Source organism: Rattus rattus, chromosome 4 (genome assembly GCF_011064425.1).
Source record: "Rattus rattus isolate New Zealand chromosome 4, Rrattus_CSIRO_v1, whole genome shotgun sequence".
Taxonomy (NCBI): Eukaryota; Metazoa; Chordata; class Mammalia; order Rodentia; family Muridae; genus Rattus; species Rattus rattus.
Genome location: NC_046157.1, coordinates 13,569,616 through 13,592,815, shown reverse-complemented (window position 1 = coordinate 13,592,815; position 23,200 = coordinate 13,569,616). Strand labels below are relative to the sequence as shown.

At 41.0% G+C, this 23,200-nt stretch overlaps 1 protein-coding gene across 6 annotated transcripts in view; it reads left to right on the top strand.

The window, feature by feature from the left end:
- The window catches only part of Il1rap (interleukin 1 receptor accessory protein), a 136,722-nt gene that overhangs the window by 28,222 nt on the left and 85,300 nt on the right, over nucleotides 1–23,200 (top strand). For all 6 annotated transcript variants that reach the window (XR_004387657.1, XR_004387658.1, XR_004387656.1 and 3 more), the window contains exon 2: nucleotides 14,039–14,103. Coding sequence is in view for 3 of the 6 variants with exons in the window: in XM_032900048.1 (XP_032755939.1) it covers nucleotides 14,040–14,103 (64 nt within the window). In the remaining 3 variants the exon portion in view is untranslated. The remainder of the gene's footprint in view (nucleotides 1–14,038; nucleotides 14,104–23,200) is intronic.

Genomic DNA, 23,200 nt, shown 5'->3' with positions numbered 1-23,200 from the left:
TCTATCTATCTATCTATCTATCTATCTATGGTTTTGTGTCTTTCTGCTTGGATTGAGTATTTCTAACCTATGTAGTTCAGTGAACCTTTAATGCTCCATCTGTGTTAACGGAGCTGCTACAGCTGATACTGTTTTCCTACATGTGGTATTATTTTCATGTATCTCAAGAAACACCAAAGAGGAGAGAAATAATAAGACATTAATTTTGACTGTGGAATGCCAGGGCTGATGACCCTGTGGAGTTACTGCAGAGTGAGATTAATTATGCAGATCTGCCACCCTAGGCTTTGGGATGTAAGTACTGTGTTGTAATTCACTGCAGGATCATTCGTGTAGCCAGCATATCGATATGATTGTTATTCCAGCAAGGTTTCCTCTGCCCCTAGACAATTACAGACCACTTACCAGCATCTCTCATTGACTTCTTATTTAAAATTCCCAGGGCCTCTGCAGGCAGGCAGGTCCTTTTGTTGGAGACAGTGGCAAATCGATGGCAAGAGGCAACGTGGGACTTTCCTTGGGACATGATGAAGCTAAGATAGTTTGTTAAGCCAAAGGTAGACATTCAAATTCCAGTTGAAAATGGTGGTTTTTGTGACATCCTGTCTTTAACACCAACTTTTAAAGTAATTACAGGAGCAAATAGGGAACGTCTCCTTGGAATGAAGGATCGCAAGCTTTGGCATGTAGGTGTTTGGGCGTGAGCACAGGCCTCCTCGTTTATCATCACTGGAACTTTGGGGAAATCACTGGTTCCATAAAAGAGTCTCAATATTAAATGACAGTCTCTGGAAAGCCTGAGGGGATTTAAATGTGCTTCTGTATGAAGAAAAGTGTGTGAGACAAAGTGTTCTAAAACTACTTCTTTCTTCCATGGAAGTGGACTCCTATCATAAACGATCAAACCTACTTTTATGGCCCCATGGCTTAAGAAATGTCCCGTCAGCTCCTATATACACTGACAGCACTGACTAGAGCAGAAGGCAGTAACCAAGCAGCTCCTAGGGATGCTCATCCTTGGAGTACACAGAACAAAATTCCTACTGCCCACCTGCATACCTGAAAAGAGTACGTGTACCATTGAATTAGCATGTCAATACGTTTCCTGTGCCTTCCAGGATCCTTGATAAAAAATGTGTGGCCCGATTTGTGTTGCCTTACTGTCAGGAGTGCCTTTACTCCTCATGCAAGGTTGTACTCTCAGAGTGATACCTGCTTTCAGGTTGCATCTCCAGTAGAGCCTCAACTATTTCACCTCTGGTTGAAACACCTTTCCATCATCACACAAACAAGCCCCAGTCTCCCTAGCCTATTAAAATGCAGGTAATGATTCCCTCACAGCCCGCCAGTGTGTTTCCTGCCCTGAATGCACGCTTACTAATAGCATAAGAAAACATGGTTAAATGGCACTTAAGCACTGATAGCAAATAGTCTTTTTAGGGACGGTATATATTTATGTATAATATAGATGTTGACTGCTATCATCTCATTAATAAACACATAAAGTATGGACTTTCATCTCCCAATTTTGCAGTTGATTATAACTAATTACAGTCAATTTTAATCAATTACAATCAGTCATATTTCAGGTAGAGATTCTCTGCTAGGCTGTTAGCTCCTGGGTGCCTGAGAGGTAATAAAATCACTGCCACCCATAGCACCTGACCCAGGAGCTCCACCCTGCTCTCTCACATCAGTAATTAGCTTTGCACTGGGAAAAAGGCCCCGGCAATATTATGGTATAGCCACAAAATGACGATCTTGTTCATGTTCTCTCCTTCTGCTCAATTTGCTTGTCAAAGTTATTTAAAACCCCACGTTAAACACTAGTTGGATACCATTCTGTGAGGGAGGCCAGGGAAGTTTGTGCAAGTAGCTGTATGGTGAAGTTATGGTATTTCTTCAGAAATTAGAGTCACTTAAAGTTTAGCGGTTTCTAGGCAGTTAGGTGAGAACCCTGTACCATGCCAGCTTATTTTCATGAGTGTATAAGGTAGATCGCACGGCAGAGCTTTATTTGCAATAAGCTCACCAGATATCCAATGCTTAAGGAGTGAAATGTGGCTGAGAAGCCCCTCCCCTTCCTTTCAGTGTGATCTGGTGGACTGAGGTCACAGCCCAGACTCTGGGACTGGTGGGTGTACATTGCCATCTGTCAGGATGGTCCTGGTGTCCAAAACCTCGTGAAAGGAGCCATAGAATTTTTTCAACGGAGACACAGACTTCCTCAGTGTTAGTGCCTAGGCAGTTTTCTTTAACACTTTAGACACGCAGAGAGGGTATCTTCTTTAAGTCTTGCTATTGCCACCCCCTTTAAAATTGCCTGATAGAAGTTTCCATCAAGACAAGGAATATTACTTTTGCATTTCAGAGACGAGATTGGGGATAGGGATGGGGAGGATGCTGAGGAGACCGTTTTTTCCAATCATCTGACGATGTGAGCATAGATGGCTCTGTGCCTCCCTAGTTGGCACCACCTCAACCTAGAATATGCTAAGTCCTCCCCGAAGGTTCTGTCTTAACTCTTGACTCTAACTCTTTCTAATAAAGCTATTTGCGAAAGCCGAGACACTTAAACAATAAAATTCCTGGCCAACGTCGCGGAGTGAGTAACGGCAGTCTGTACTGGGGACTCAGGAGTCTCCATTTTTTTCTCTTGTAATTGAGAATGGGGGAGCCGTTGGTGTTTCAAGGTTTCACAGAATAAAGGAGGCTTGTCTAGGGCCCTGGGGAATGGACAAGAGGGCAGGTGAGACTGTAGTCTGATGAATTGTCTCTAGTGGACTAGTCATTGTTTGGATAGAATTTGGGGGACACTGTAGGGGAGTACTATGTGAAAGGAGGACTTCGGAGACCCATTCAAGTCCCTTTGCTATGGGCACGTTCATTCCCAAGGAGGCTGTGACAAGCCTTAGAATTCTCCAGGAGGTTCACACCTCAGGTGGAACCTGTGGAAAAGTGTACAAAATAGAGTACTGACACCTTACATTTTTATTACCTCTCACCATTTATGAGACCATTTCATGAAGATTCTCTAACATAATCCTATAGTAGCCTTCAAAATAAAGCCTGCTGTTCTGTTACTGATAAGGATGCCAGGGTCTGTAGTTCTTCCATACACAGCCAAGGCCACACAGGTAAAAGTGATCAATGACAAATTAAAGCAGAAGTTGATCGTCCTGGAAAATGTCTCTCTATTATTTAGACTCTCTCTCTCTCTCTCCCCTCATTCTCTCTCTTCATTTTCTCTCTCTACTCATTCTCTCTCTCTCTCTCTTTACACACACACACACACACACACACACACACACACACACTCACAAAACCACACATAGACACACTCTTATACACAGAGATACACACACTCTCACACAAACACACGGACACTCTCTTAGACACACACACACACACACACACACACACAGTATATGTATTTTCATTGTGTAACAGCATTGGATTGCATGTTATGAATGCAAACTCGAATTCCCACGTTGAAAGACAAAAACCTGAGCAAATTGAACCAGAGCAGAGCTACCTTAAAGTGCTTCGGGAAGTGCGAACACATACGCTGAGATTTTAGAAAGAGGCCAGTTTACTTCTGTAAAATGAAGGGAGAAAGGCTCGAAAGGACTGGCGAGGCACGAACATGTCTGGGGATAGATTTATTTCATTTCAGTCTCAAGTGGGGAAGACAGCTGTGTCTTAGGAACCTAGCATTGATCTGTGAAGTATGGCTGTCTCTCTTCCCTCCCTAGTTAGAACTTTTATCGGCTGTGTCTGTATTTTTACTGAGACCCAGAAAGCCATTTTGAATAAGAAGAAGTTCATGGGCAAATAAGTTCAGTTAATATTTTGTTAAACAAAGCTAACAATGATATTTACTTAACAGATTGTCTCAAGACATTAAAATGCCATTAGAAATGGTGAATCTTCATGAGAGCTGTGGTACATTACTCTTGAAACACATTTTTTAAAAGTTCTGCTTGACAGTCAGGGCATTTACTAAAGAATGTCTGCTAGATTCTAGTATGACTTTGGTGGCATTTGTAATGACCTTGAACATTGGCTTTCTTGTTATTTTTGTTTCTGTTTTCTTTTGTTTCCATTTCGTATATGTCTCTTGGTTGGCAAACTGTGAGGTTCCTGATTATAGCAAGAGTATAATTCTTATTTCTCACTGCTGCGACAGAATATGGACAAACACAATCTAAGGAAGGGAAGGATTAATTTGCCTCACAGATTCGGGACATTGTCTGTCTTCATGGGGGAAGCCTGAGGTGGTTGGCAACATTGAATCTCTAATCAGGAAAACAGAGGTATATAAGTGTAGATACTCTGCTTGCTTCTCCTTTTTATTCTATTCAGGGTCCAGGCCTCTGGGCTAAGAGAATAGTACTAATCACATTTAGGTTAGTTCTTCCCACAAAAATCCAGTCTCAAAACCCTGGTACAAACATGCCAAGAGGCTTATCTCCTGGGTGAAACTAGGCCTTGTCATGTTAATAAGCAACATTATACATCTCTGTTCTCATCTCAGTAAAGTTTATGGAATTGGGCTCAATAAATAACTCCATGATTTTAGAAGAATATGATGCTGGGGACTGAGAAGGAAGAATGTGCAGTGTTTTAAGCACAAATAAATGAAAATGTGGCAAAGCTTTGCTGCTTTGGCCTTTTACAATGGTTTGTCAAGAAGTGCCTCTCTTTGGAGCGTTCCACAGGCAAGATCGTGTTCCGTATGCCATTCCCTTGAATTAGAGGGGTTATTGGTGGTTATGTCTTGACATGAAATTTAAGTAGCAGAAAACCCTCAGATGGCAGAGAAGCTTTCTATGTTGGAAAAAGTCATTAATTTCCTAACCAGGAAGTGATTGGATGTTAGTCCTGAGGTGACATGGCTGTTCTGTGCCTGTGATGGGAATAATTCCACCTAATTCCCTTCTTGAACTTCAGGTGGCATCATATTACCCAAATGGGTTGATTTTTCTCCCTTTCAGCATACATGGGTAGATATGCTAGTGTAGGAAGTTTCCAGACAACTTCGTCTTTCATGAGGATAGGGCCATATCCGTTCTGCCTAGTTCTTCAAGAACATATACTGAGTGCATCGAAATGATTGCCAAACCATAGCCTCCTTTCAAACATAAGTAAAACAAGCTTATTTCATGATAAAAAGATATTTCTAGTGCTTAGAGTTTACATAATATTTGTAATTAGAAAGGGTTTTTCCCCTGCTTTTTAGTAGCATCATTTTTCTCAAAGTTCAAATACTATTTTAGAGGATACTGTAATGGCCTTGGCTTTTCTATGTGCACTGTGTTCAGTCTGACCCATAGCCATCTCCTTTGAAATATTTTAGAAAAACTACACCAAATTTGGGCCTGGTTTACTCAAGAATAAGACATGGAGCATTGTCCCCAGCTGTTATTGTAGGGAAGGCTCTAGTTACTTGAGGTTCATTTTTGTTTTTTACAAACCCTATTCAACGTAGCTTGAGTTATAAGCCCATGTTAGATGACTCCACAATTCCAAGTGTGAAGCCTCTGTTATCTCACTGAACAAGGTGAATGTTAGCCAGTAAATATGGACAACTATTTATCTTCTTGGACATTGCTAAGTTTGCTATTCAAGGATATCTCTCAACAAATGAGGTAAAATAGCAGTATTTATCATCTGCCAACCTCAGTTCCCTAAAATGAGTTTTAAGTTATTGGAGAGTCTGCACACTGGAGTGAGGGCGTGTAAGACACTCCCAGCTTTGCTTTGAAAGTGTCCAGGAACTTCTAGCATATCAGTCTTAAATCAGTTCCGGAGAATAAGCAAGTCCCCATTCTTCTAAAGTGGATACCTTTTATCCCATGTTTGCCTCGCTGCTTTTCTCAGAGTGCCCAGGGTCACACAGTCAAACGTACGAGCTCAGGTCTGGCATTTTGTTAAACTCCTCTTAGATTGCCTCTCAATGCAAACCTACTTCTACTCTCTGCATGACAGAGATGAGCCTTCAGGGTGATGTGTCCTCCCTCACCTCTCAGAACAAACATGTTATTCAAAGCGTTCAAGCCCAAGGTGAAGGCCTCCTGTCCACATTCTATTCCAAGCTTCAGAAGGTGGCAGGTGGTGAATTATATCCATCCTCTAAGTTCCCGGCATTTTGAAGCTGCGGGGACACCGGTGTCCAAGAGTGTGCTAATGTTTTCTGGTGTGCACCTTGACTCTGGTGTTTCATCAGTAACAGTGAGCAGCACTGACTTGGTGAGCTTGAGGTTGAGGACAGTTCTTTGATCTCTCTCTCTCTTTACATCTACTCCTGGACTTTTCTGGAACATTCAGTACTTAATGACAAGAGTGTTATTTTGAAAGTGAATGTTGAAAATAGAATTCAATATATTTAGGTTTAAAAAAGTCTTTATTAAGACTGTCTAGAAGACATAATGAATCATCAGGTTTTTTTTTTAAAGAAGAATCATGTTACTTAAAATATATATATTATATTTTATTTATAATATATACACTATATATATATATATATATATATATATATATATATATATAATTGACCTTCTTTGAAGTACAGTTCTATAGATGTGATGGTTATCACATCACATTCATCGCCAACTTCAAACTTGGGGGTAGGCCTCTGGCCATGCCTGTGAAGAAGTGCCATGATCATGGATAACCTCTGAGAATGTCTGTAAGAGGTTGTATTTTTAAAAATTATTTTGTGTATGAATGATGAATGTGTGGGCTTATGTGTGTGTCTGGTTGTCAGAAGGCAACTTGAGGAGTCAGCCCTCCCCTTCTACACCTGTGTGTAGATTAACCGGGTGGTCAGGTTCCTGTCATCAAGTGTTAAGTGCCTTTAACCTTTGAGCTGTCATTGTGGCCCAGGACATCATATTTATTAAGTTAACCAATCTATGGAGACTCATCTTTAAATGTAGATGCAACTATGTTCTGGGCAGAGAATTCTGGACTGTATAGAGTAGAGAAGGGAAGTTAAGCATGAATCCAACATTATCTGGTTGTGACTGCAGATGGAATGTGGCAGCAGCTTGAAGTTTCTAATGCCTTGACTTCTCTTCAGTGATGGATGCTAAGCTGGAACTGAGAGCCCCAATAGACCCATTCCCCCTTAGTTTCTGTATCTCGGGTTATTTTATCATGGTGACAAGACCAAAACAAAGACAATGAATTTTGGGTTGTATCCTGGATTCTAGAGCTATCGGCCCAATCAGGTTATTCAAGTGGTTCATACCACCACTATACAGCTCCTTACTGTTCTACCAGGCAACCCTCAAGGTCTGTTGCTTGTCACACCATTTCCGTCTTTCTGAGAATCTTAGATAAATGGAATCATTCAGTGTGTAGCCCATTCAGAATGGCTTCTTTCATCTAATAGAATTCCTTTGAAGTTCACCCAAGTAACTTATAAACATACACTGGATTCACTGGATAATGCTCATTGTTTAAGCTTGCTAAATCCTTCCTTTCTTTCTTTCTTTCTTCCTTCCTTTCTTCCTTTCTTTCTTTCTTTCTTTCTTTCTTTCTTCCTTCCTTCCTTCCTCCCTTCCTTTCTTTCTTTTTCTTTTTGTGTGCTCCAAAGCTTATTGATGATAGTGAAACATACATTTCACATATGTGTGTGCATGCATGTGTGTGTGTGTGTGCACGCGTGCTTGTGTGTGTGGTTTTTATTTCTTATGGGGAAAGTCCTGAGTGCCAGACTGTGTGTAGTCACATAGCAGGACTATTATTTACCTTTACAAGGATCTTCCACCGTGTGCTGCAGTCTGGATTCCACACATTATTGCACACGGCACTTCCAGCTACTTTCTATCTTTTTAAGCTATAGATATTTTCAATTTTTTTTATTATATTAGCTATTTTGATAAGGTGTAGTTGCAATCTTAGTTTATATTCCCCAAATGAGCCATGGTCTTGAACACCCTTCAATATGTTAGCTTGCCTTCTGCATTTTCGTTTTGGTAAAGTTATCTTTTTTTATTCACAGACTTAATATTTCAAGAGTATTTTGCTTACTGTGTGGTGCCTTCACATTTATTAGTATTTTTTAAATTGCTTCGAATAGTGGAGTCCTCCTCCTTTCTTTCACATAAATCTTACCTTATTTATCTATATCTAAAGCTATCCCTGTGACATTTTGGTTGAAAGCAACTAAACCTATCAGGTAACTTGGGGAAAACCAATGTCTTCCCAGTGCTGAGTCTTTATAATGTATGCCAATTATATCTGTCCCATTTTCACTAATGGGACAAATAACTAAAATATCCATTCACAAGACACCCACAAGGCCTGGTACACAACCACAATTCCAGCATTCTGAAAGCAGACCCAGGAGGACCAAGAATTTAAAACAAGGTTGGGGTACATAAGAAGACTCTCGCCTCTCATTTAAGGGGTTTATTTGTGCAGTGCAAAGTGGTTAACACAAAATCTCACATCTAGTGTGAGCGAAGAGAATGATAGTGGAGTATTCAGGCACAAATGCAACATCCTCATCCACAGGTCTCAGGAACTGCCATGGAAGAGGATCAGAAATATTATAAACAGGTAGAGGAGGACAGACTGAAGTAGTATCTTATGAATGGGACAGGGCTGCTATATTCATGAACTCACACATGGGAGCTGTGGATGTCTACGTAGGACCAAACCAGCTAACATTCCAGCATGGCGAGGGGAGGAATTGATGAGCTCTGTCATTTTTCCTTAATCCTGGATCATGGTAGATTGACCATGATTCAGGCGCAGTGGATGGTCCCGCACCCAGGAGCATATGGGGAACATAGACTAGATTCTTTACTTTAAAAACAGAACAGAACAGAAAAGGACATAAAATTGTAGTGTAAATCACTGGGGAAGAGTTTGGGGGAGACTTGGGATTGAATATGATCAAAATAGGGTCTTCAATAATTATTGAAATGGAAGAACAGGCCGTGGACTCGAACAGATAAACAAAGCAGTAACTACTGACACCAGTGTGTCATTGCATGGTTTTCTGTGAGCCAGAAGGACAGGGACAGAGCACTGGACTTGCTTCTCTGTGTTCTTGGAAGATTGACATCTCAGTACTGTCCAGGCTGTGCTCTCTCCTCACTGCTCTAGAAATGAAAGCCTTTCCCCCATCCTCAGTATTTGAAGGATGAATAAGACTGTCTTTCATTTTAGCCTAATACTCTAAGTTTGTACCTTTTGATTATTGGCCTGTTCCATCTATGTCACAGAACTTACATGCCTGGTATGTATAGCATCGGCATATACATTCAATGTCTCTGTGGTCAGTAGCTGTATTTTTTTTGCTTATTCCTACATTTTATATTAGCTTCCTCTGCTTGTTTCACCTGGCTCGAGATCTGTCAGAATCACCAGGCTTTTCAGAGAACCCATTTGATGTGCCCCCCTCCCCCAATTTTATCCATTTTAAAATTCTTTGACCTCTACTTGTTCTTTTGATTTTTATTTTGCTTACTTGGTTTATTCGTCTTGTCATTCCTAGGATCTAAAGTGAAATATTAAACTACTCACATTATAACTTTTTTTTGAGCATAATGTCTTTAATACAACAAACTGTTTTCCAAGGAGCACATCATTAGTGTGATATTTTACTCTAATTTCTTCTCTCTCAGAAAGAAGATATTTCTCTTGATCCATTGGTTATTGAAAACTATATCCCTCCCTTTACTTCCCTGATTTTATGTCTGGTTGAACCTTATGTTTACAGATTGTCCTCTCATTTCCTTTAAAGAGGCTATGGTTTGATTCCTGTCAACTGATATGACCTGAGTGCTTAAGTAGGTTACTCAGTTGTTTGCATTTAGAGTCCTCAGAAGGCGCTGTCTGCTATGCACCTGTTCTTAGCTTCATTGCTAGGAAGGACAGGCCAGAGCACACTTCTTTCTTATTGCCTGTAATTAGTGCCTTTTATGTCGGCTTGCTTAAAAGTTCACTTATTGCTAAATATTGGCTCATGAAATTTTCTCACAGAGATCCTCTTATGGGAGGATTGTGAGGCAGTACCAGGTGGATGAAAAGAATCCCCACTTCTTGATAAATATAAGGGGGGGTTCCCCTTCTCAGAGGTGAGTGGGGGAGAAGCTGCGTGAGGGGCCACTGGGAGGAGAGGGGAGATGTATATAGGGATGGAAAGTGAATACATAAATTAGTTAATGAAAAAAAAAACCCGTCATTTTCCTTTTTCTAAAATGAGGTAAAAGTTTGTTTATCATCTCTTAGGTGTGTGTTAATGGAAAACATATTCCAGTTCATCTGTAATCTAGAGAATATGAAGGAAAAACCCAATGTGGACTTACAGTAGCTGAGGACTCAGGGAAGCCATTTGGTAGCATTATTGACCTGACACAGGTTTGGTCATTTAAGGCTTGTGCTCTGCTAGAGGCCAAGTTTTCTATGGTTAGATCATCCCAAAGAACAGAAACAAAGCAAGTACAGACTCTTGGCCATGGAAACTTATCCAACTTGTAGGATGACCTTATAGGAACCATAGTACAATTCCTGGGAAGAAAAACTGACAGTGATTTAAGGTGTGAGTCTCGCCATCCTGGTGAGTCAGAGGACTGACTGTTCTTCAAGCATAGAGGAATATACAGAGTCAGTAAACAGATAACCATTACTCCATGGCTCACGGATATGCTGGTGTGCAAAAGAAACACTGAGCAAGAGGCCTTGAGGCATTGAGCCTAGAATGCTGGACCAGGGAGGGAACTCCTAATAACTAACTCAGAGCCTAGGCCATCCAGAAGCTTATCAAGACTCAAGAATATGGATATAGAGGTAGGTATATGTGTGGGGAGGAGAAAGCTTAACCTTACTAACATTTGTATGCCTATGAAGAATTAAGCATGCATTTGAAACTCCTTGCTAAATGATCCATGTACCCAAGATGGTAGGTCTATTAAGAAACAGTGGCATTGAATATCTGAGAAGTACGGATACAAAAGGGGATATGATAGGAAATAGAATGGGTAACAGGAAAGGCTGGCTGGGCGCATATGTAGGCCTCTATAATCTCAGGCTAGAACAGGACCCACTAGATGCCATCACAGTTACGTGAAGCTAGATACTGCAAGCCAGTTTTTCTGTCTCTGACTCAATATCCTCTCACTCCAAGAACCAAGGATTGAAAGTGTATTCCTCTTTTGCAGTGACAAAAATTCCAAGGCTGAATGCAAGTCAGTATTAAATGAACCATGATCTTCTAAGAGGGTTCAGGCGAGCCAGCCATCTCCCGCTAACCTTGATACCTTTAGTCTGTCAGAACATGCCGCACAATCCAATTTCGGTTTTGTCGGCTTGATGTTTTATTCATCGCAGGGCAAGGTTGACCCTGGATTTGTGTTTGAGCAAAGGTTATCTTTGGATTAGCTCTCCCTTGGTGACCTGACTCTGCTCCATGCTGCATAATCCAGTAACTCTTGGGAATATCAATTAAGGTCCTCAATCACACTAATTACAATGTCTTCTATGTGTTGCACTAGGAACTCAGCAACTTATAAGCAGGTAATTGGTAAAATCCGAAGAGGTATGTGTATACGGGTCTGTGTATGAGCTTCCCTATCCCCTTCTCTGTGTGTTAATAGTAGAAAGCATTGAAGAAGGTCAGAATACTTTAGTAGAACCAGAATGCGTTAGTAGGGCTGAAACTGCTGCGCTCTGAATCTGCAGTGCAAAATCTTATTGCTCTTGCTGACAAGGATTGATGCAGTCTTATTAATTACTTTTATTAATGACTTGAGTGAGGACACAGGTGGCATGCTGAGCAAGTGTGTCAATGACAAAAGTCTAGCGGGAGAGCAGTGACAGTGACAACAGTTTCAGGATCCAAAATGACTCCCAGACAGACTTTAGTGGCTGTTCCCTTCCATTATGTGCCTGGCCGAGTGACTTCCCTAAGTCCTAAGGACTCCCATGTCCCTGTATCAGTTCTCCACACAGATAACGTCAGTTATCTAGTCTGCTTTTAAGTTAAGTCACATGACTTTGGCTTGCTTTCCTAGGCACAGGCATCTTCTCTTTCAGGGCCTTTCTGCTTTCCAAGAGAGTCTTCTACAGTTCTCTTTCTAATACCGTGTACGAGAGCTGAACAGAAGTATCATTAGACAATTATTATACTATTTTATGTCTCTTATTTTCTTTGTCTTTGAATCTCCAAGACCCCTGTTTCTCCATACACCCCTTCTGCTTCAATTCCCAATAACCAATGCGTTCTCACTCAGCGTGGAAGCCTGTGTTTCAGCTTTCCAGAGTCAGCTTTGGAGGGAGGACTCTCTCTTTGCTCATCTTGACTTCTATTGATTCGTTGCCTTCCTTTACTACATTTTACTTTGGACTCCAGTCTCTTCTTTTGGTACATATTTTAAGTTTCCACAAGACTCTTCTTACTACTATATCTTCTGTCCGATTATTCCTGTTTCTAGTCGGTGTCTGCCTGTGTCTATTTTATGCATAGTTGAAGACATTGATGTAGTCTTCATGGGTTTACTGACTTCAGAGAAGTATTCATCAAAGGCCTTGCATTATGCTTGCTTGAATCCACTGCAGTTAGATGAAAGTAACTTATTAATAAAAATGTGAAATACTTTGGGAAAGAAGACGGTACTGGGGCTCAAGACCTGGGTATTGCATATGTCATGGATGTGGTACACCAACAGGGGACCTCTCCAGTTCTCAATGTGTTTTTAATGAATGAGTGAATGAATGGCAGATGGATGGATACAACTAAATTTCCTTAAGATAATGGTCTGAGGATTAGAATGCAGTTGTCTAGGGAAAGGACATTTGACATTTGAAACAAAATATTTTCATGTGATACCTCTGTGATTTTTATACATATAACCTAAGGACAGGATTAGAGGTTTTTGGTTGTTTGTTATTAAGGTAATTGGTAGGTGTAGAAAGTTGCATTTTGGGTGAGGATATACAATACAGGTGAAACTGTTTGGGTAATACCAATTTATACAATTTATTTCCATGTAGTACTCTTATAAGTGGCCCATTTTGATGTTTTATGTCAATCTGTCAAGTATTTATTTTGGCCATTTTAGGTATGTGAGTTCCTGTGCTTGATGGTTTTTTTTTTAAACTTCCATTTATGTCGATTTCTAAAAGTACCATGTGGACAAGCTGCCAGATGTCTCTAAGCACGTCTGTATGAATGCCTTCATGAATGAGAAGGCAGTCATGAGCCAGGAATGTCTGAGTCATTCCATATATCTGTATTTATAACCCTGCAGACATTTTATCATTGACCAGGAAGGTCCAGAAGCATAGGGAAAGATGTACATCACCGAGCTGTTAAATCTCCTGCAACAAATTCCATACAACCAAGTACAGAAGCAGGGCCCTTGCTAGTAGGTAGTTTCCTCTGGCTCTCATTAGAATGTTAAAATTCATGGATATTCCTGCCTTGTCATTTGTCTTTGCACAGGATAAGCAAGAGCAACAGGGTGGGAGCTTTCCATACTTACTGGTGATATCAGTTTTGTGTGGTTGACAGCCAACCAGGTCTGAATCCAGGATCTCTAGACTTTCAATTCATCACCGATGTGGAACAACACCTGAATCATAACGTATTCCCCACTGAGACTAGACAGGGGAACTTACAGAAGGGTAAAAGGGTCATATTCATCTGCCAGAAGCTGTACTCCAGGTCACAAAATCCAGATGAACATATTTTTTAATGTAGTAGTTATAGTTCAGTGATTAGCAGAGTTCTGCAGCCTCACAGCTGGAATTTAATGGCCAGACCACTTTCTAGTCAAGGGATCTCAGTTGCGTTATTTAACCTTGTTTGAGCTTATCGATCTGTAATTTGGGGATTTAAAAGCAAACGACGATGAACAGCAAAAGATGTCAAGTTGGTTGTTGACCCTGACAAAAGTGCTTGGGAATATTCGAAACCTTTGGAATAATTCTTAGCCTATAGCACACACTCCCAGCGATTGTTGTTAACACTCTCAGGGAAGAAGTACCCTCCCTTATTTTTTTTTTTTAATGTTGACAGGATGGGACTTCCTTGGTGTTTGATGAGTCTGTTCTTCTGTGGGATCCTGCAGAGTCACGCTTCCGGTGAGTATGTGGTGTTGGATAAATGATTGAAGTTAACATATAGGATCATGGATAGTGAATTTAAAAGACCATAATGTTGGTTTTGTTGTACAGTCTTCTGTAGTTGCATAGAGTCAAATATCTGAAAGAATCATAGAATTTGGGGGTGAGAGGGACTAGAAAACTTAGCAAGGTTTTTTTTTAATTTAAATATCTTGTTTTTTTTTAATTGGATATTTTTTATTGACATTTCAAATGTTATTCCCTTTCCCGGTTTCCTGGATGTAAGCTCCCAATGCCCCATCCCCTTCTTCTATAAGAGTGGTCCCCTCCCCATCCACCCACACTTCCTGTCCCCCCTTCCCAACATTCCCCTACACTGGAAATACAACCTTGACAGGACCAAGGGCTTCTCCTTCCATTGGTGCCCAAAAGGCCATCCTTTGCTACATAATGCAGTTGGAGCCCTGGGTCAGTCCATGTATAGTCTTTGAGTAGTGGTTTAGTCTCTGAAAGCTCTGGTTGGTTGGCATTGTTGTTCTTATGGGGTTGCAAGCCCCTTCAGCTCTTTCCGTCCTTTCTCTAATTCCTCTATCGGTGGTCCTATTCTCAGTTCAGTGGTTTGCTGTTAGCATTCGCCTCTGTATTTGACATGCTCTGGCTGTGTCTCTCAGGAGACATCTATATCTGGTTTAGGAAGGGTTTTGATGCATATAAGCACAGGGAGATCTCTTCAACTTCATGCCCATAAGGCTAATTCTCTGTATTCGCACCTCATTCAAGTCCTCTGGAGGGAACGGCAGGGAGATAGTCCAACTGTTTCGGCAACTTTGACCAGCTCCGGAGAAGATTCGTTTGTTAGTAGTTCACTGGGGTGCTGATGAAACAATCAAACAAAAAACCAAAAATTATAGTTTTGATCAAACTGCATGTATTTAGGCAACAAAGGCTTTGTTGGTATGCTCTTTCTTTGAGCATAGCTTTGTATGAGGAGCCATCCAAGATATTTATTGAGTTTAATAACCAAACTTAGTCTCCATGATGGTGGATCACATGTAAGCAGAGGCTGGAAAGGTTGGCTGTATTCCTCTCTTCTCTAAATTGCTTCTCAGTGTCACCCATGTTTGCTCTATCTAGCGAGCATCTATTTGCAGGCTGTTATATTTTTTGACTCATCAAATTTTTATAAAAATCCTTGCTCATGGGACTGAAATTATTCTCTGTCATTTCCATATATTTCTTTGATTTAGCCTCATGATTGAAAAAGAAAATACGTAAAGTGCTGGTTCTTTAATTTTTATTCAGGGACTCCAGGGATCCTAATTTTAATAAGGATCCCTATGTATAACTTCTGTGAGCACCATGGGCTGTGCTTTGACGATCACTGCTTTAATGCCTATTCTCTGCGAGAACCCTTTGGAAGTGTTAAGTCAGCATTATGTAACTGTGACCCCAGTGTTCTGCAATCCGTACCTTCAACTCTTCTTCACTTGGCATGAATTTCAGCCCTCCTGCCATCCTGATCATCTTTGCTGGGTGCATTTCAGTTTTCTATGCCACTTAGAGCATTGTATTAGAAACCAAAAATAACTCTAAAGACAGGGTGTAACTAGGACAGAGCAGAGCTGAAAGTACAGATAATATCTAAACTTGCTGGCCCTTTGGGACTTCACAGAGGAAAGGCTGTGTTCTAACCAGGCCTTCTATCCAACTGGGATGTACTAGCATACAGCTGGGCCACATTAATATACCAGCATCTATTCGCTATCTGTCTCATTTGATTGGAAGGGACTTGCTGTACTGATTCTTAAATATGCTGATGATAACCCTGGACTATAATTTATTTTCACTTGACTTATTACTAATTGAATGTTAGTTTCATACAGAGGCTTTCCTTGGCCATTTTAGTTACAATAGCCCTGCCAGTCACCCCTTCTACCCCCTTGCATTGCTTTAGCATCTCCCATTACCTGCAAACATTCCATTAACTCTTTATTGTACTTCTCCTCTGTCATTTGTCCTTCCACCCATCCTCCTTATCCTCTTCTCCCTGTCTTTTTTTCTTTCCAACCTCTCTTCCGTCCTTGTCTCCTCTTCTTTACCTTCATCATCTCCCTCTCTCCAAACTTAAGGACACAGCTTTATTTATTTTTCTTTCTGTTTTCCCAAACCAATGGAACGATGATTAACACATAGAGATATAGTAAGTGTTCAGTGCATACATGATAAACGGATGGGTAAATATCCCATCAGAGGCACCTTTACTCAAACTGGACCAGTCTGTGCCTCTAAGGTTTAAATTCACACTACTAATTCTCATTAGCATGAGAAAAGCCATGCCTGGAAGTTAAAGTGAGAAATGTCCATGCTCCTGCTGCTGAGAGATCAAGGCTTCCCAAAATTTGGGAGGTCTGTTGCTTACCCTTTGGTCCTGGGAGCGCTGCCTTTCTGAATGACCTTCACTGTATTCTCCTAAGGATCCCCTTCCCCCAAATGTTGTTGGTAAGTGTACTTTCTTCCCAGGAACTGTGACTCATAATTCTGTCAGGGGAAGCTGCCTTCTTGAATAAGATGGGTTCTCATACCAGCCCCATTGAGTCACTATGGGAGAGGAAACATGTTGTAATCCCCTCTGCCCATCTGGCGTACACTCATGCCTTCCTTATGAAGAGGTGTATTGTGTCTGTGTCTCTGCTGTACTTCCTCATTGGACGGAGGGGAACAAAAAGGGAGCGTTGTTGACAAAAAAAATGAAAGGGGCAACTGGCTCTGGGGATAAAAGGGATCATTGCAATCTTGAAGGATCTGTCAACCTCTCTACAGGAAGGTGTCCCTTTTGACAGGGATGGAGACGTAGGCAGACTCTTTGGTCTTCCGTGAGGCTCTCTGTGGTTCAGTTTTCTCTCTTACTAAAAGCATACACTGACATAAGGAACAGAGCAGAAATACCCTGAGCGCTCTGCCATACTCTGTATTCACAGGACCACAAGCCAGGGATTTGGTCTGGACTTTAAGGCACAGAATTCTGACGTCAGAGTGTGGTGCTCTGGTTGGAAAACTGCTTTCCTCATACCTTTAAACACCGAGAAAGAAACATTTCATCTCAAATAATTTAAAGAAAACACAACAACAACATAATAACAAGTATTACTTACCATTAAGGAATTAAAGCTTGGATAGTTATGTTAGTGGCAGCAGAACTAAATGTGTCTTTTAGAAGTCATGGGATCTTTTCTTTAAATGGTTTTTGCCCTACTCAGGTCGTGACTATTGTAGCTCTGTCTTTTTCACTGGATCCATCCCTTGTGGTTCAGTGAATTAAATCCACATAGCTAGTATTCAGCATAACTGAAGTCTCCACTCATCCTTCTCTTCCAAAGACTCCTGTTACTTTTATTAAATATGGATCCCCTGGGCTCCACCAAGAATGCCAATGGTGGAGAGAGAAGGTTGTGATTCAAAGCGCAATGGGACACCACTGGGGGGAAGTCACTAACTCACTCTGGAAGAACTGCCAGCTCAGGTTTCTGTGCTGTCTACTTAAGTGGTTACGTCTTTACCATTCCCTCAAGACCATTTTCCTCAGATGGAAGGTCACTGTTTCTCATTTCAAACCTCGCTGCTCCCCCTTTTGCTTGTTAGACTTCTCAGCATTCCGACCACTGTCTGAACCGAATTCCTGCTTGCAGAAATTAACAGGGAAAGTGTCAGATCAGCTCACCACGCCTCTTTGGTCCCTTTCCCCTTGGCTACCTGTTAGAAAACGGGACTACTACAGCTACCTCCAAGTAGGGATATCTATTGGGTTGGCCCCCTTTGCTCCAAGTTGAAGAGACAGTGAAATGAGTGTCCAGGAGGATGCACTTGAAAATTTTTCCATATCAAAAATTTGCTTTCTCTGTAGATCTTACTTAAAGTAATAGCCAATTCATCTTTTATCTCCCCAAAATGTGTGGTCACACAAAAGATCTACGGATGTACTTTTTGGTTGTTGTTTCAAAGTCAACGTGGATAAATATGGGCCATGCGTAGGGTTAGATTCTGCACACATGTCCTAGGAGGAGGGAGTTCTTGCAGTTCAGGAAATAAAGGACTTACAGGTTGGCTGAGCCATAATATGTAGCCTGGAGAGCTGCCTGTCTCCACCTTCAAGCACCAGCTTTGCAGGTAGCCGAGGCGTGCCTGGTTCTTCCTGTTGGTGCTGACATTTGAGCTCAGTGTTCATATTTCTTAGTAAGTGCTCTGACCACGCTCCAGCACATCCACCACGCCATCTCTCTAGCCCTCTAATCTTCTCTTTATACTGCATTGTCATCCTAGAACATCGTTCTGCTAATGAAAGTCACAGTCCCTTTATTAAGCTTTATTGAAATTTACGGAGGGTCGAAGAAGTCTGTTGATTTATAGGGTATGAATTATTCAAGATGAAATAAATAAGTGAAACCTCTGTGCTTTCCTAGCAGTTGAGCCATTGGTTCAGGTTCTGAGAGTTCTCTTCTGTGAGTCGTTTGACACTGCTAACACATCATGTCTTGTCCCCATGTTCCTTCCTTACTTTTAAAACAAATGAGTCAGGGGTGGAGAGATGGCTGGGTGGGCCAGATCTCTGACTCCTACTCCAGAGGATCTGGTTCTCAACACTGACACGACAGCTCACAACAATCTGTAACTCTAATTCTAAGGACTCTGACCTCCCTCTCCTGGTCTGTGCAGACACTCTGCACACGTGTTTCAGAGGCATACCTTCAGGCAAAATAATCATACAGACAGATGAAATAAATACAATTAGAAAAAAACAAAAAACTAAACCAATCAAATAACTAAAGCAGATGTAGATCACATCCAAATTGTCCTTTTTCTTTGATTTATTATTATTCTCTCTTTCTATTTCTCTCTCTCTTTCTGTGTGGGTGTGTGCGCGGGTGTGGGTGTGCATGTGCATGCACATGCATGTGTTATGCATGTGGGAGTGTGTGTTTAAGTGCCTCTGTGTGTGCATGAGTATGCATATCTTTATGTATGTGTGTGCATGTGAGTGTGAGTGTTCAGGCACGTCTACATGTGTGAATGTATGTTATTTGTGTGTGTTTGTGTGTGTATATGTGTTGTGTGGAAGTGTGTGTATATGTGTTGTGTGGAAGTGTGTGTGTGTGTGTGTGTATGTGTGTGTTTGTTGGCACACATGTGTCACAGGGTAGATGTATGAAGATCAATAGTCAACTCTATGAATCGATTATCTCCTAGGATCTGAGGAAGAAACACAAGGTGACAGGTCCCCATGTCACTGCCTCTACGTGGTGAACCATCTCCTCCACACACATTCTTATTTTAAAGAATACCATATATCAGGGACATATATAGGACATAGACCTTCTATTTAATTAATTACTTTTAATAATAATGATTTTAAGTGTGAAGATCATGGGTTTGACCATTTTTATATGGTGTAATCCCATGTTGAAATGGGGTGATTCTTCCCTTAGGGTTAATTAATAAAGAGCCTACGCACTAGATAGGGTATCACCAGGACCCAGAGAAGCTCTCAACCTTTTTAGGAGGCACCAGGAACGACTTTAAAAGATTTTGTTCTTTAGCCCTCTACACTTTCATACATATTAATGGTATATTATCATTGTAATCATACTCTATTACTCTCTGCTATATCCTTTCATTTCCCTTTCTTTCCATCTAACCCTAACCTATCCCATTAGTGAAAATGGGGAGCTCTTCCCCAGTAGCTATTGCCAGTCATTACCTTCTGAGGAAGTGATGGGGTCTGGGCTGTCCTCTTTCCATGACAGAAAGTTGAAGGACATGTGTGGACATCCATAGCTTTGTGTATTCATGGTTATAATGGGGAAGACTTCATAGCAGGAGCATTATAGGGTAAACCAACCAAAAGGCTAATTTGAAGGCATTTAGCAGCCATGATCACAAGGCTGGAGGTGCAGTTCAATGAGGAGAGTGCTTCCTTAGCAAGCACTAAGGTCTGAATTTGATGCTCTATGCCTTGTAGATTGAGTATGGTGAATTACACCTGAAATTGTATCTCTTGGAGGTAGAGGCAAAGAGATCTGAAATTCAAGGTCATCCTTTGCTACATAAGATTTGAGGCAAACCTGCCCTCCATGTGACGGTCTCAAATAAAAAACAAGCACTGGGAACTGAAAAGTTATATTGAGAACTGGATAATGTACTTTTTAGAAAGTTTTGTTTTAGTCTCTTTGGAATATAATGGGACCACTGTACTTAGAAACTCAAGGCAACTCTGGTTGCCTGCATGAAATTAAACAACTCAACGGTTCAAGATGGAGAGGGGAGGGTTTCAGGACCATCCAACCTCTGACTGAGGAGCTTGTCCAGTTGATGCTTCTGGGTAAGTCGGTTCTTACTGACTTGCTTCTGCTAGGGTGACCATGGGACAGTGCATGGGTCCTCCACACATGGAAATATATGGTTAGTACAAATTGGAACCCGTATGTTATTATTAAACAACCAACCAACCAACCAACCAAGGAGAACCGGAAGTTGGAGTTTGGTAGGGGAATGGGGTGGGTCTGAGAGAAGTTAGGGAGAGGAGTTGGAGATAAATGTAATAAAAGGATGCTGTCTGAACAAAAAATTGCTAAAGTACTTTTTAAAATTCTGTTTGCTTATAGTATTTTGACTTTGTAAAACATTATTTTGATAAAATTATTATTTGAAAGTTGCAAAAAAATGCAGATCACAAAATTAACCCAGACATATAATTTTCTTAATGTTCTGTAACGAGTCTTTCAGCCTCTTATAAGAATTCAATTTGTTGCCAGCCTCAATGGCCTCATTTTATTTGAATGTGCATTTTGAAGCACTCGGCATTCAGATGTACTTGTGACATTCAGTCCTGTCTCTGTTGCCCATGGCCACGCAGACTGTCCACTTCATTTCTATGTCATTCTGTCCAAACATTTGGAGAATGTATGAAGAATGCAGTTTCATTTTATTCTTAGTCTTAAAGGTCACTGGAGTTGTAGAATCTCTCCCCATTCTTTAAACTCTGCTTCTGGGAGCAGTTTTCACCAGTCCTTTACAGCCAGGCTGCGTATGTATTTTGAAACACTTAGCTCCTTATTTCCACAAGTTCACTTCCTATGGGGGAGTATTACGTAGACCCAGAAGAGATCCGAGCACCATCGACTGGTTTGATGTTGAGTTTGCAAACAAGAAGTGTCCATGTCACAATGATTTTAGGTTTGGGAAAATGACTCAATTCTTTACTATGGCCAAGTTACTTAGAGGAAACTAAAGGTTTTAGAGAGTGCACGGGGGCCTGTGGTTGGAGATGGGAAGGCTGGGTTTGTAAGAACGATTGTGACCTTTCAGTCGCCACATCTCCCATCTTCTCTTCCCTTTTCGCAGTCTATATTTCTGCCTTGTGGCAAATCCACTTGGAAGCCTCCAGACCTCAGTTTACTGGCAACTTGCTGCCCAGCCAGTTTCTACCTATTTTTATTCTATGGTTTAAATGTTTCCTTTTTAGTTTAGCTGACTCAATCCTTCAATGAAATATATTTACACCCAAAGAAACAACAGGCTTCGTGCACTTTAAAAATCCACCAGCAATTTCCAGCTCCCCTTTGTTTTCCTGAGAGACATGGAAGATAGTTACTTTTTTCTTAAAATGAAGGGACCACAACCAATACCTTCAAGCATCTGCTGTACAACACCCCCCACCCCACCCTCCCAAGAGCCGCTGTTCAGAATTGCTGTGCTTTGCCTTTTTCCGCTGAAGAGACGGGAGGAAGATTGTGGATATGAGGTGGCTGAGAAAGCGAGAAAAGGGAAACTCATCACACCGTAAGCAGTCTGGTCTGACAGAACTGTGCCGTTTCTGGGGACTTTGTTTTCTCTCTCTTTTGGGAAGAGGTGTGCTGTGGCAACCCATTCTGGAAAGTGATTCTCGCTTTCTCATAGTTTTCGTGGAGACCGAAGTTCAAGGTTGTTTTTTTCCTCTGGAACCTGTTTTCTTCATGTGGACTTTCATGTAGTCCTTGAAATGCCCTCTGAGGAAGACAGGAGGGGTCATTTTGGCATGCGCACCAGGGTGCTGCCATTGGCGTTTTCCACGTAACTTAGGGATGAGACGTCACGTGACCCTTCTGAGGCAGGGGCTTGTCGTGCTGATAGGATGCTGCTCATGACAGTATCTAGCAGTTTCTTCCAGTGGCTGCTCCTTCTTATAGACACTTCAGAGGACACAGAAAACACAAGTGCCTATAGTTATAAGCTTTCTATATGGACGTTACCAGTTATTAATTTGTCATATTGATGTTTTGATTCCAAGTTTCATACACATTGAGTTATAGCCAACAAAAGCTGTGTTTTAAAGCAACATCGATATACAGATTATCACTCCCCGGGGACCTCGTCTGTTATTGACTGTTACTATTGGGAGACCAGTTTGTCCTATTTTATTTGGACAAACAGCATTTAACTGTTCGCCACAGATTTGCTTATGGCTCAGACAAATCAAGTTCGTTTTTAATTCTCTCACGTCTCTTTCTGGATTCTCTGGGATCTCAGACGGTTCAAATGCTGACAATGAATGGAGTTTTGCTTTTTCTGAGAGAAAACATTAAATTTTTCCTCCTAATTTCTAATTTCCTTCGGACTCGATTTCTTTGGTCTCCCAGAGAAAATGAAATTTCTCTCATGTAGGATATCTTGACAGTCGTGGTTTGATATTAAGTGCCCTTTCAGCATTTTCTACTCCTCACTCAAGATAAAGGATGATGAAAGAGGGGAGAGAGAGGAGAATGAAGAAGAAAGAGAACCAAAAAAAAAAAAAAAATAGGAGAAGAGGAGAAAGAAAGGAAAAATAGATTTAAAAATAAAGATACATGGATAGTTTTCCATTAAACTATTTGTAGATTTGATTCAAATCTATCTACCTTCATGCCTTTTCAGATCACAGAAATCATTTTAACTCCACTGAACTACTCAAATTTATCCTAAGCTTTGTACTGGATAGTTTCCTTTTTAAAACATTCAATCTTTTTAGTTTTTTTCATTAAACACTTCTTATTTCTTCTTGTGTTAAAATGATGGGAGCTTGTTTATTTTGTAGACGTTACAGAAG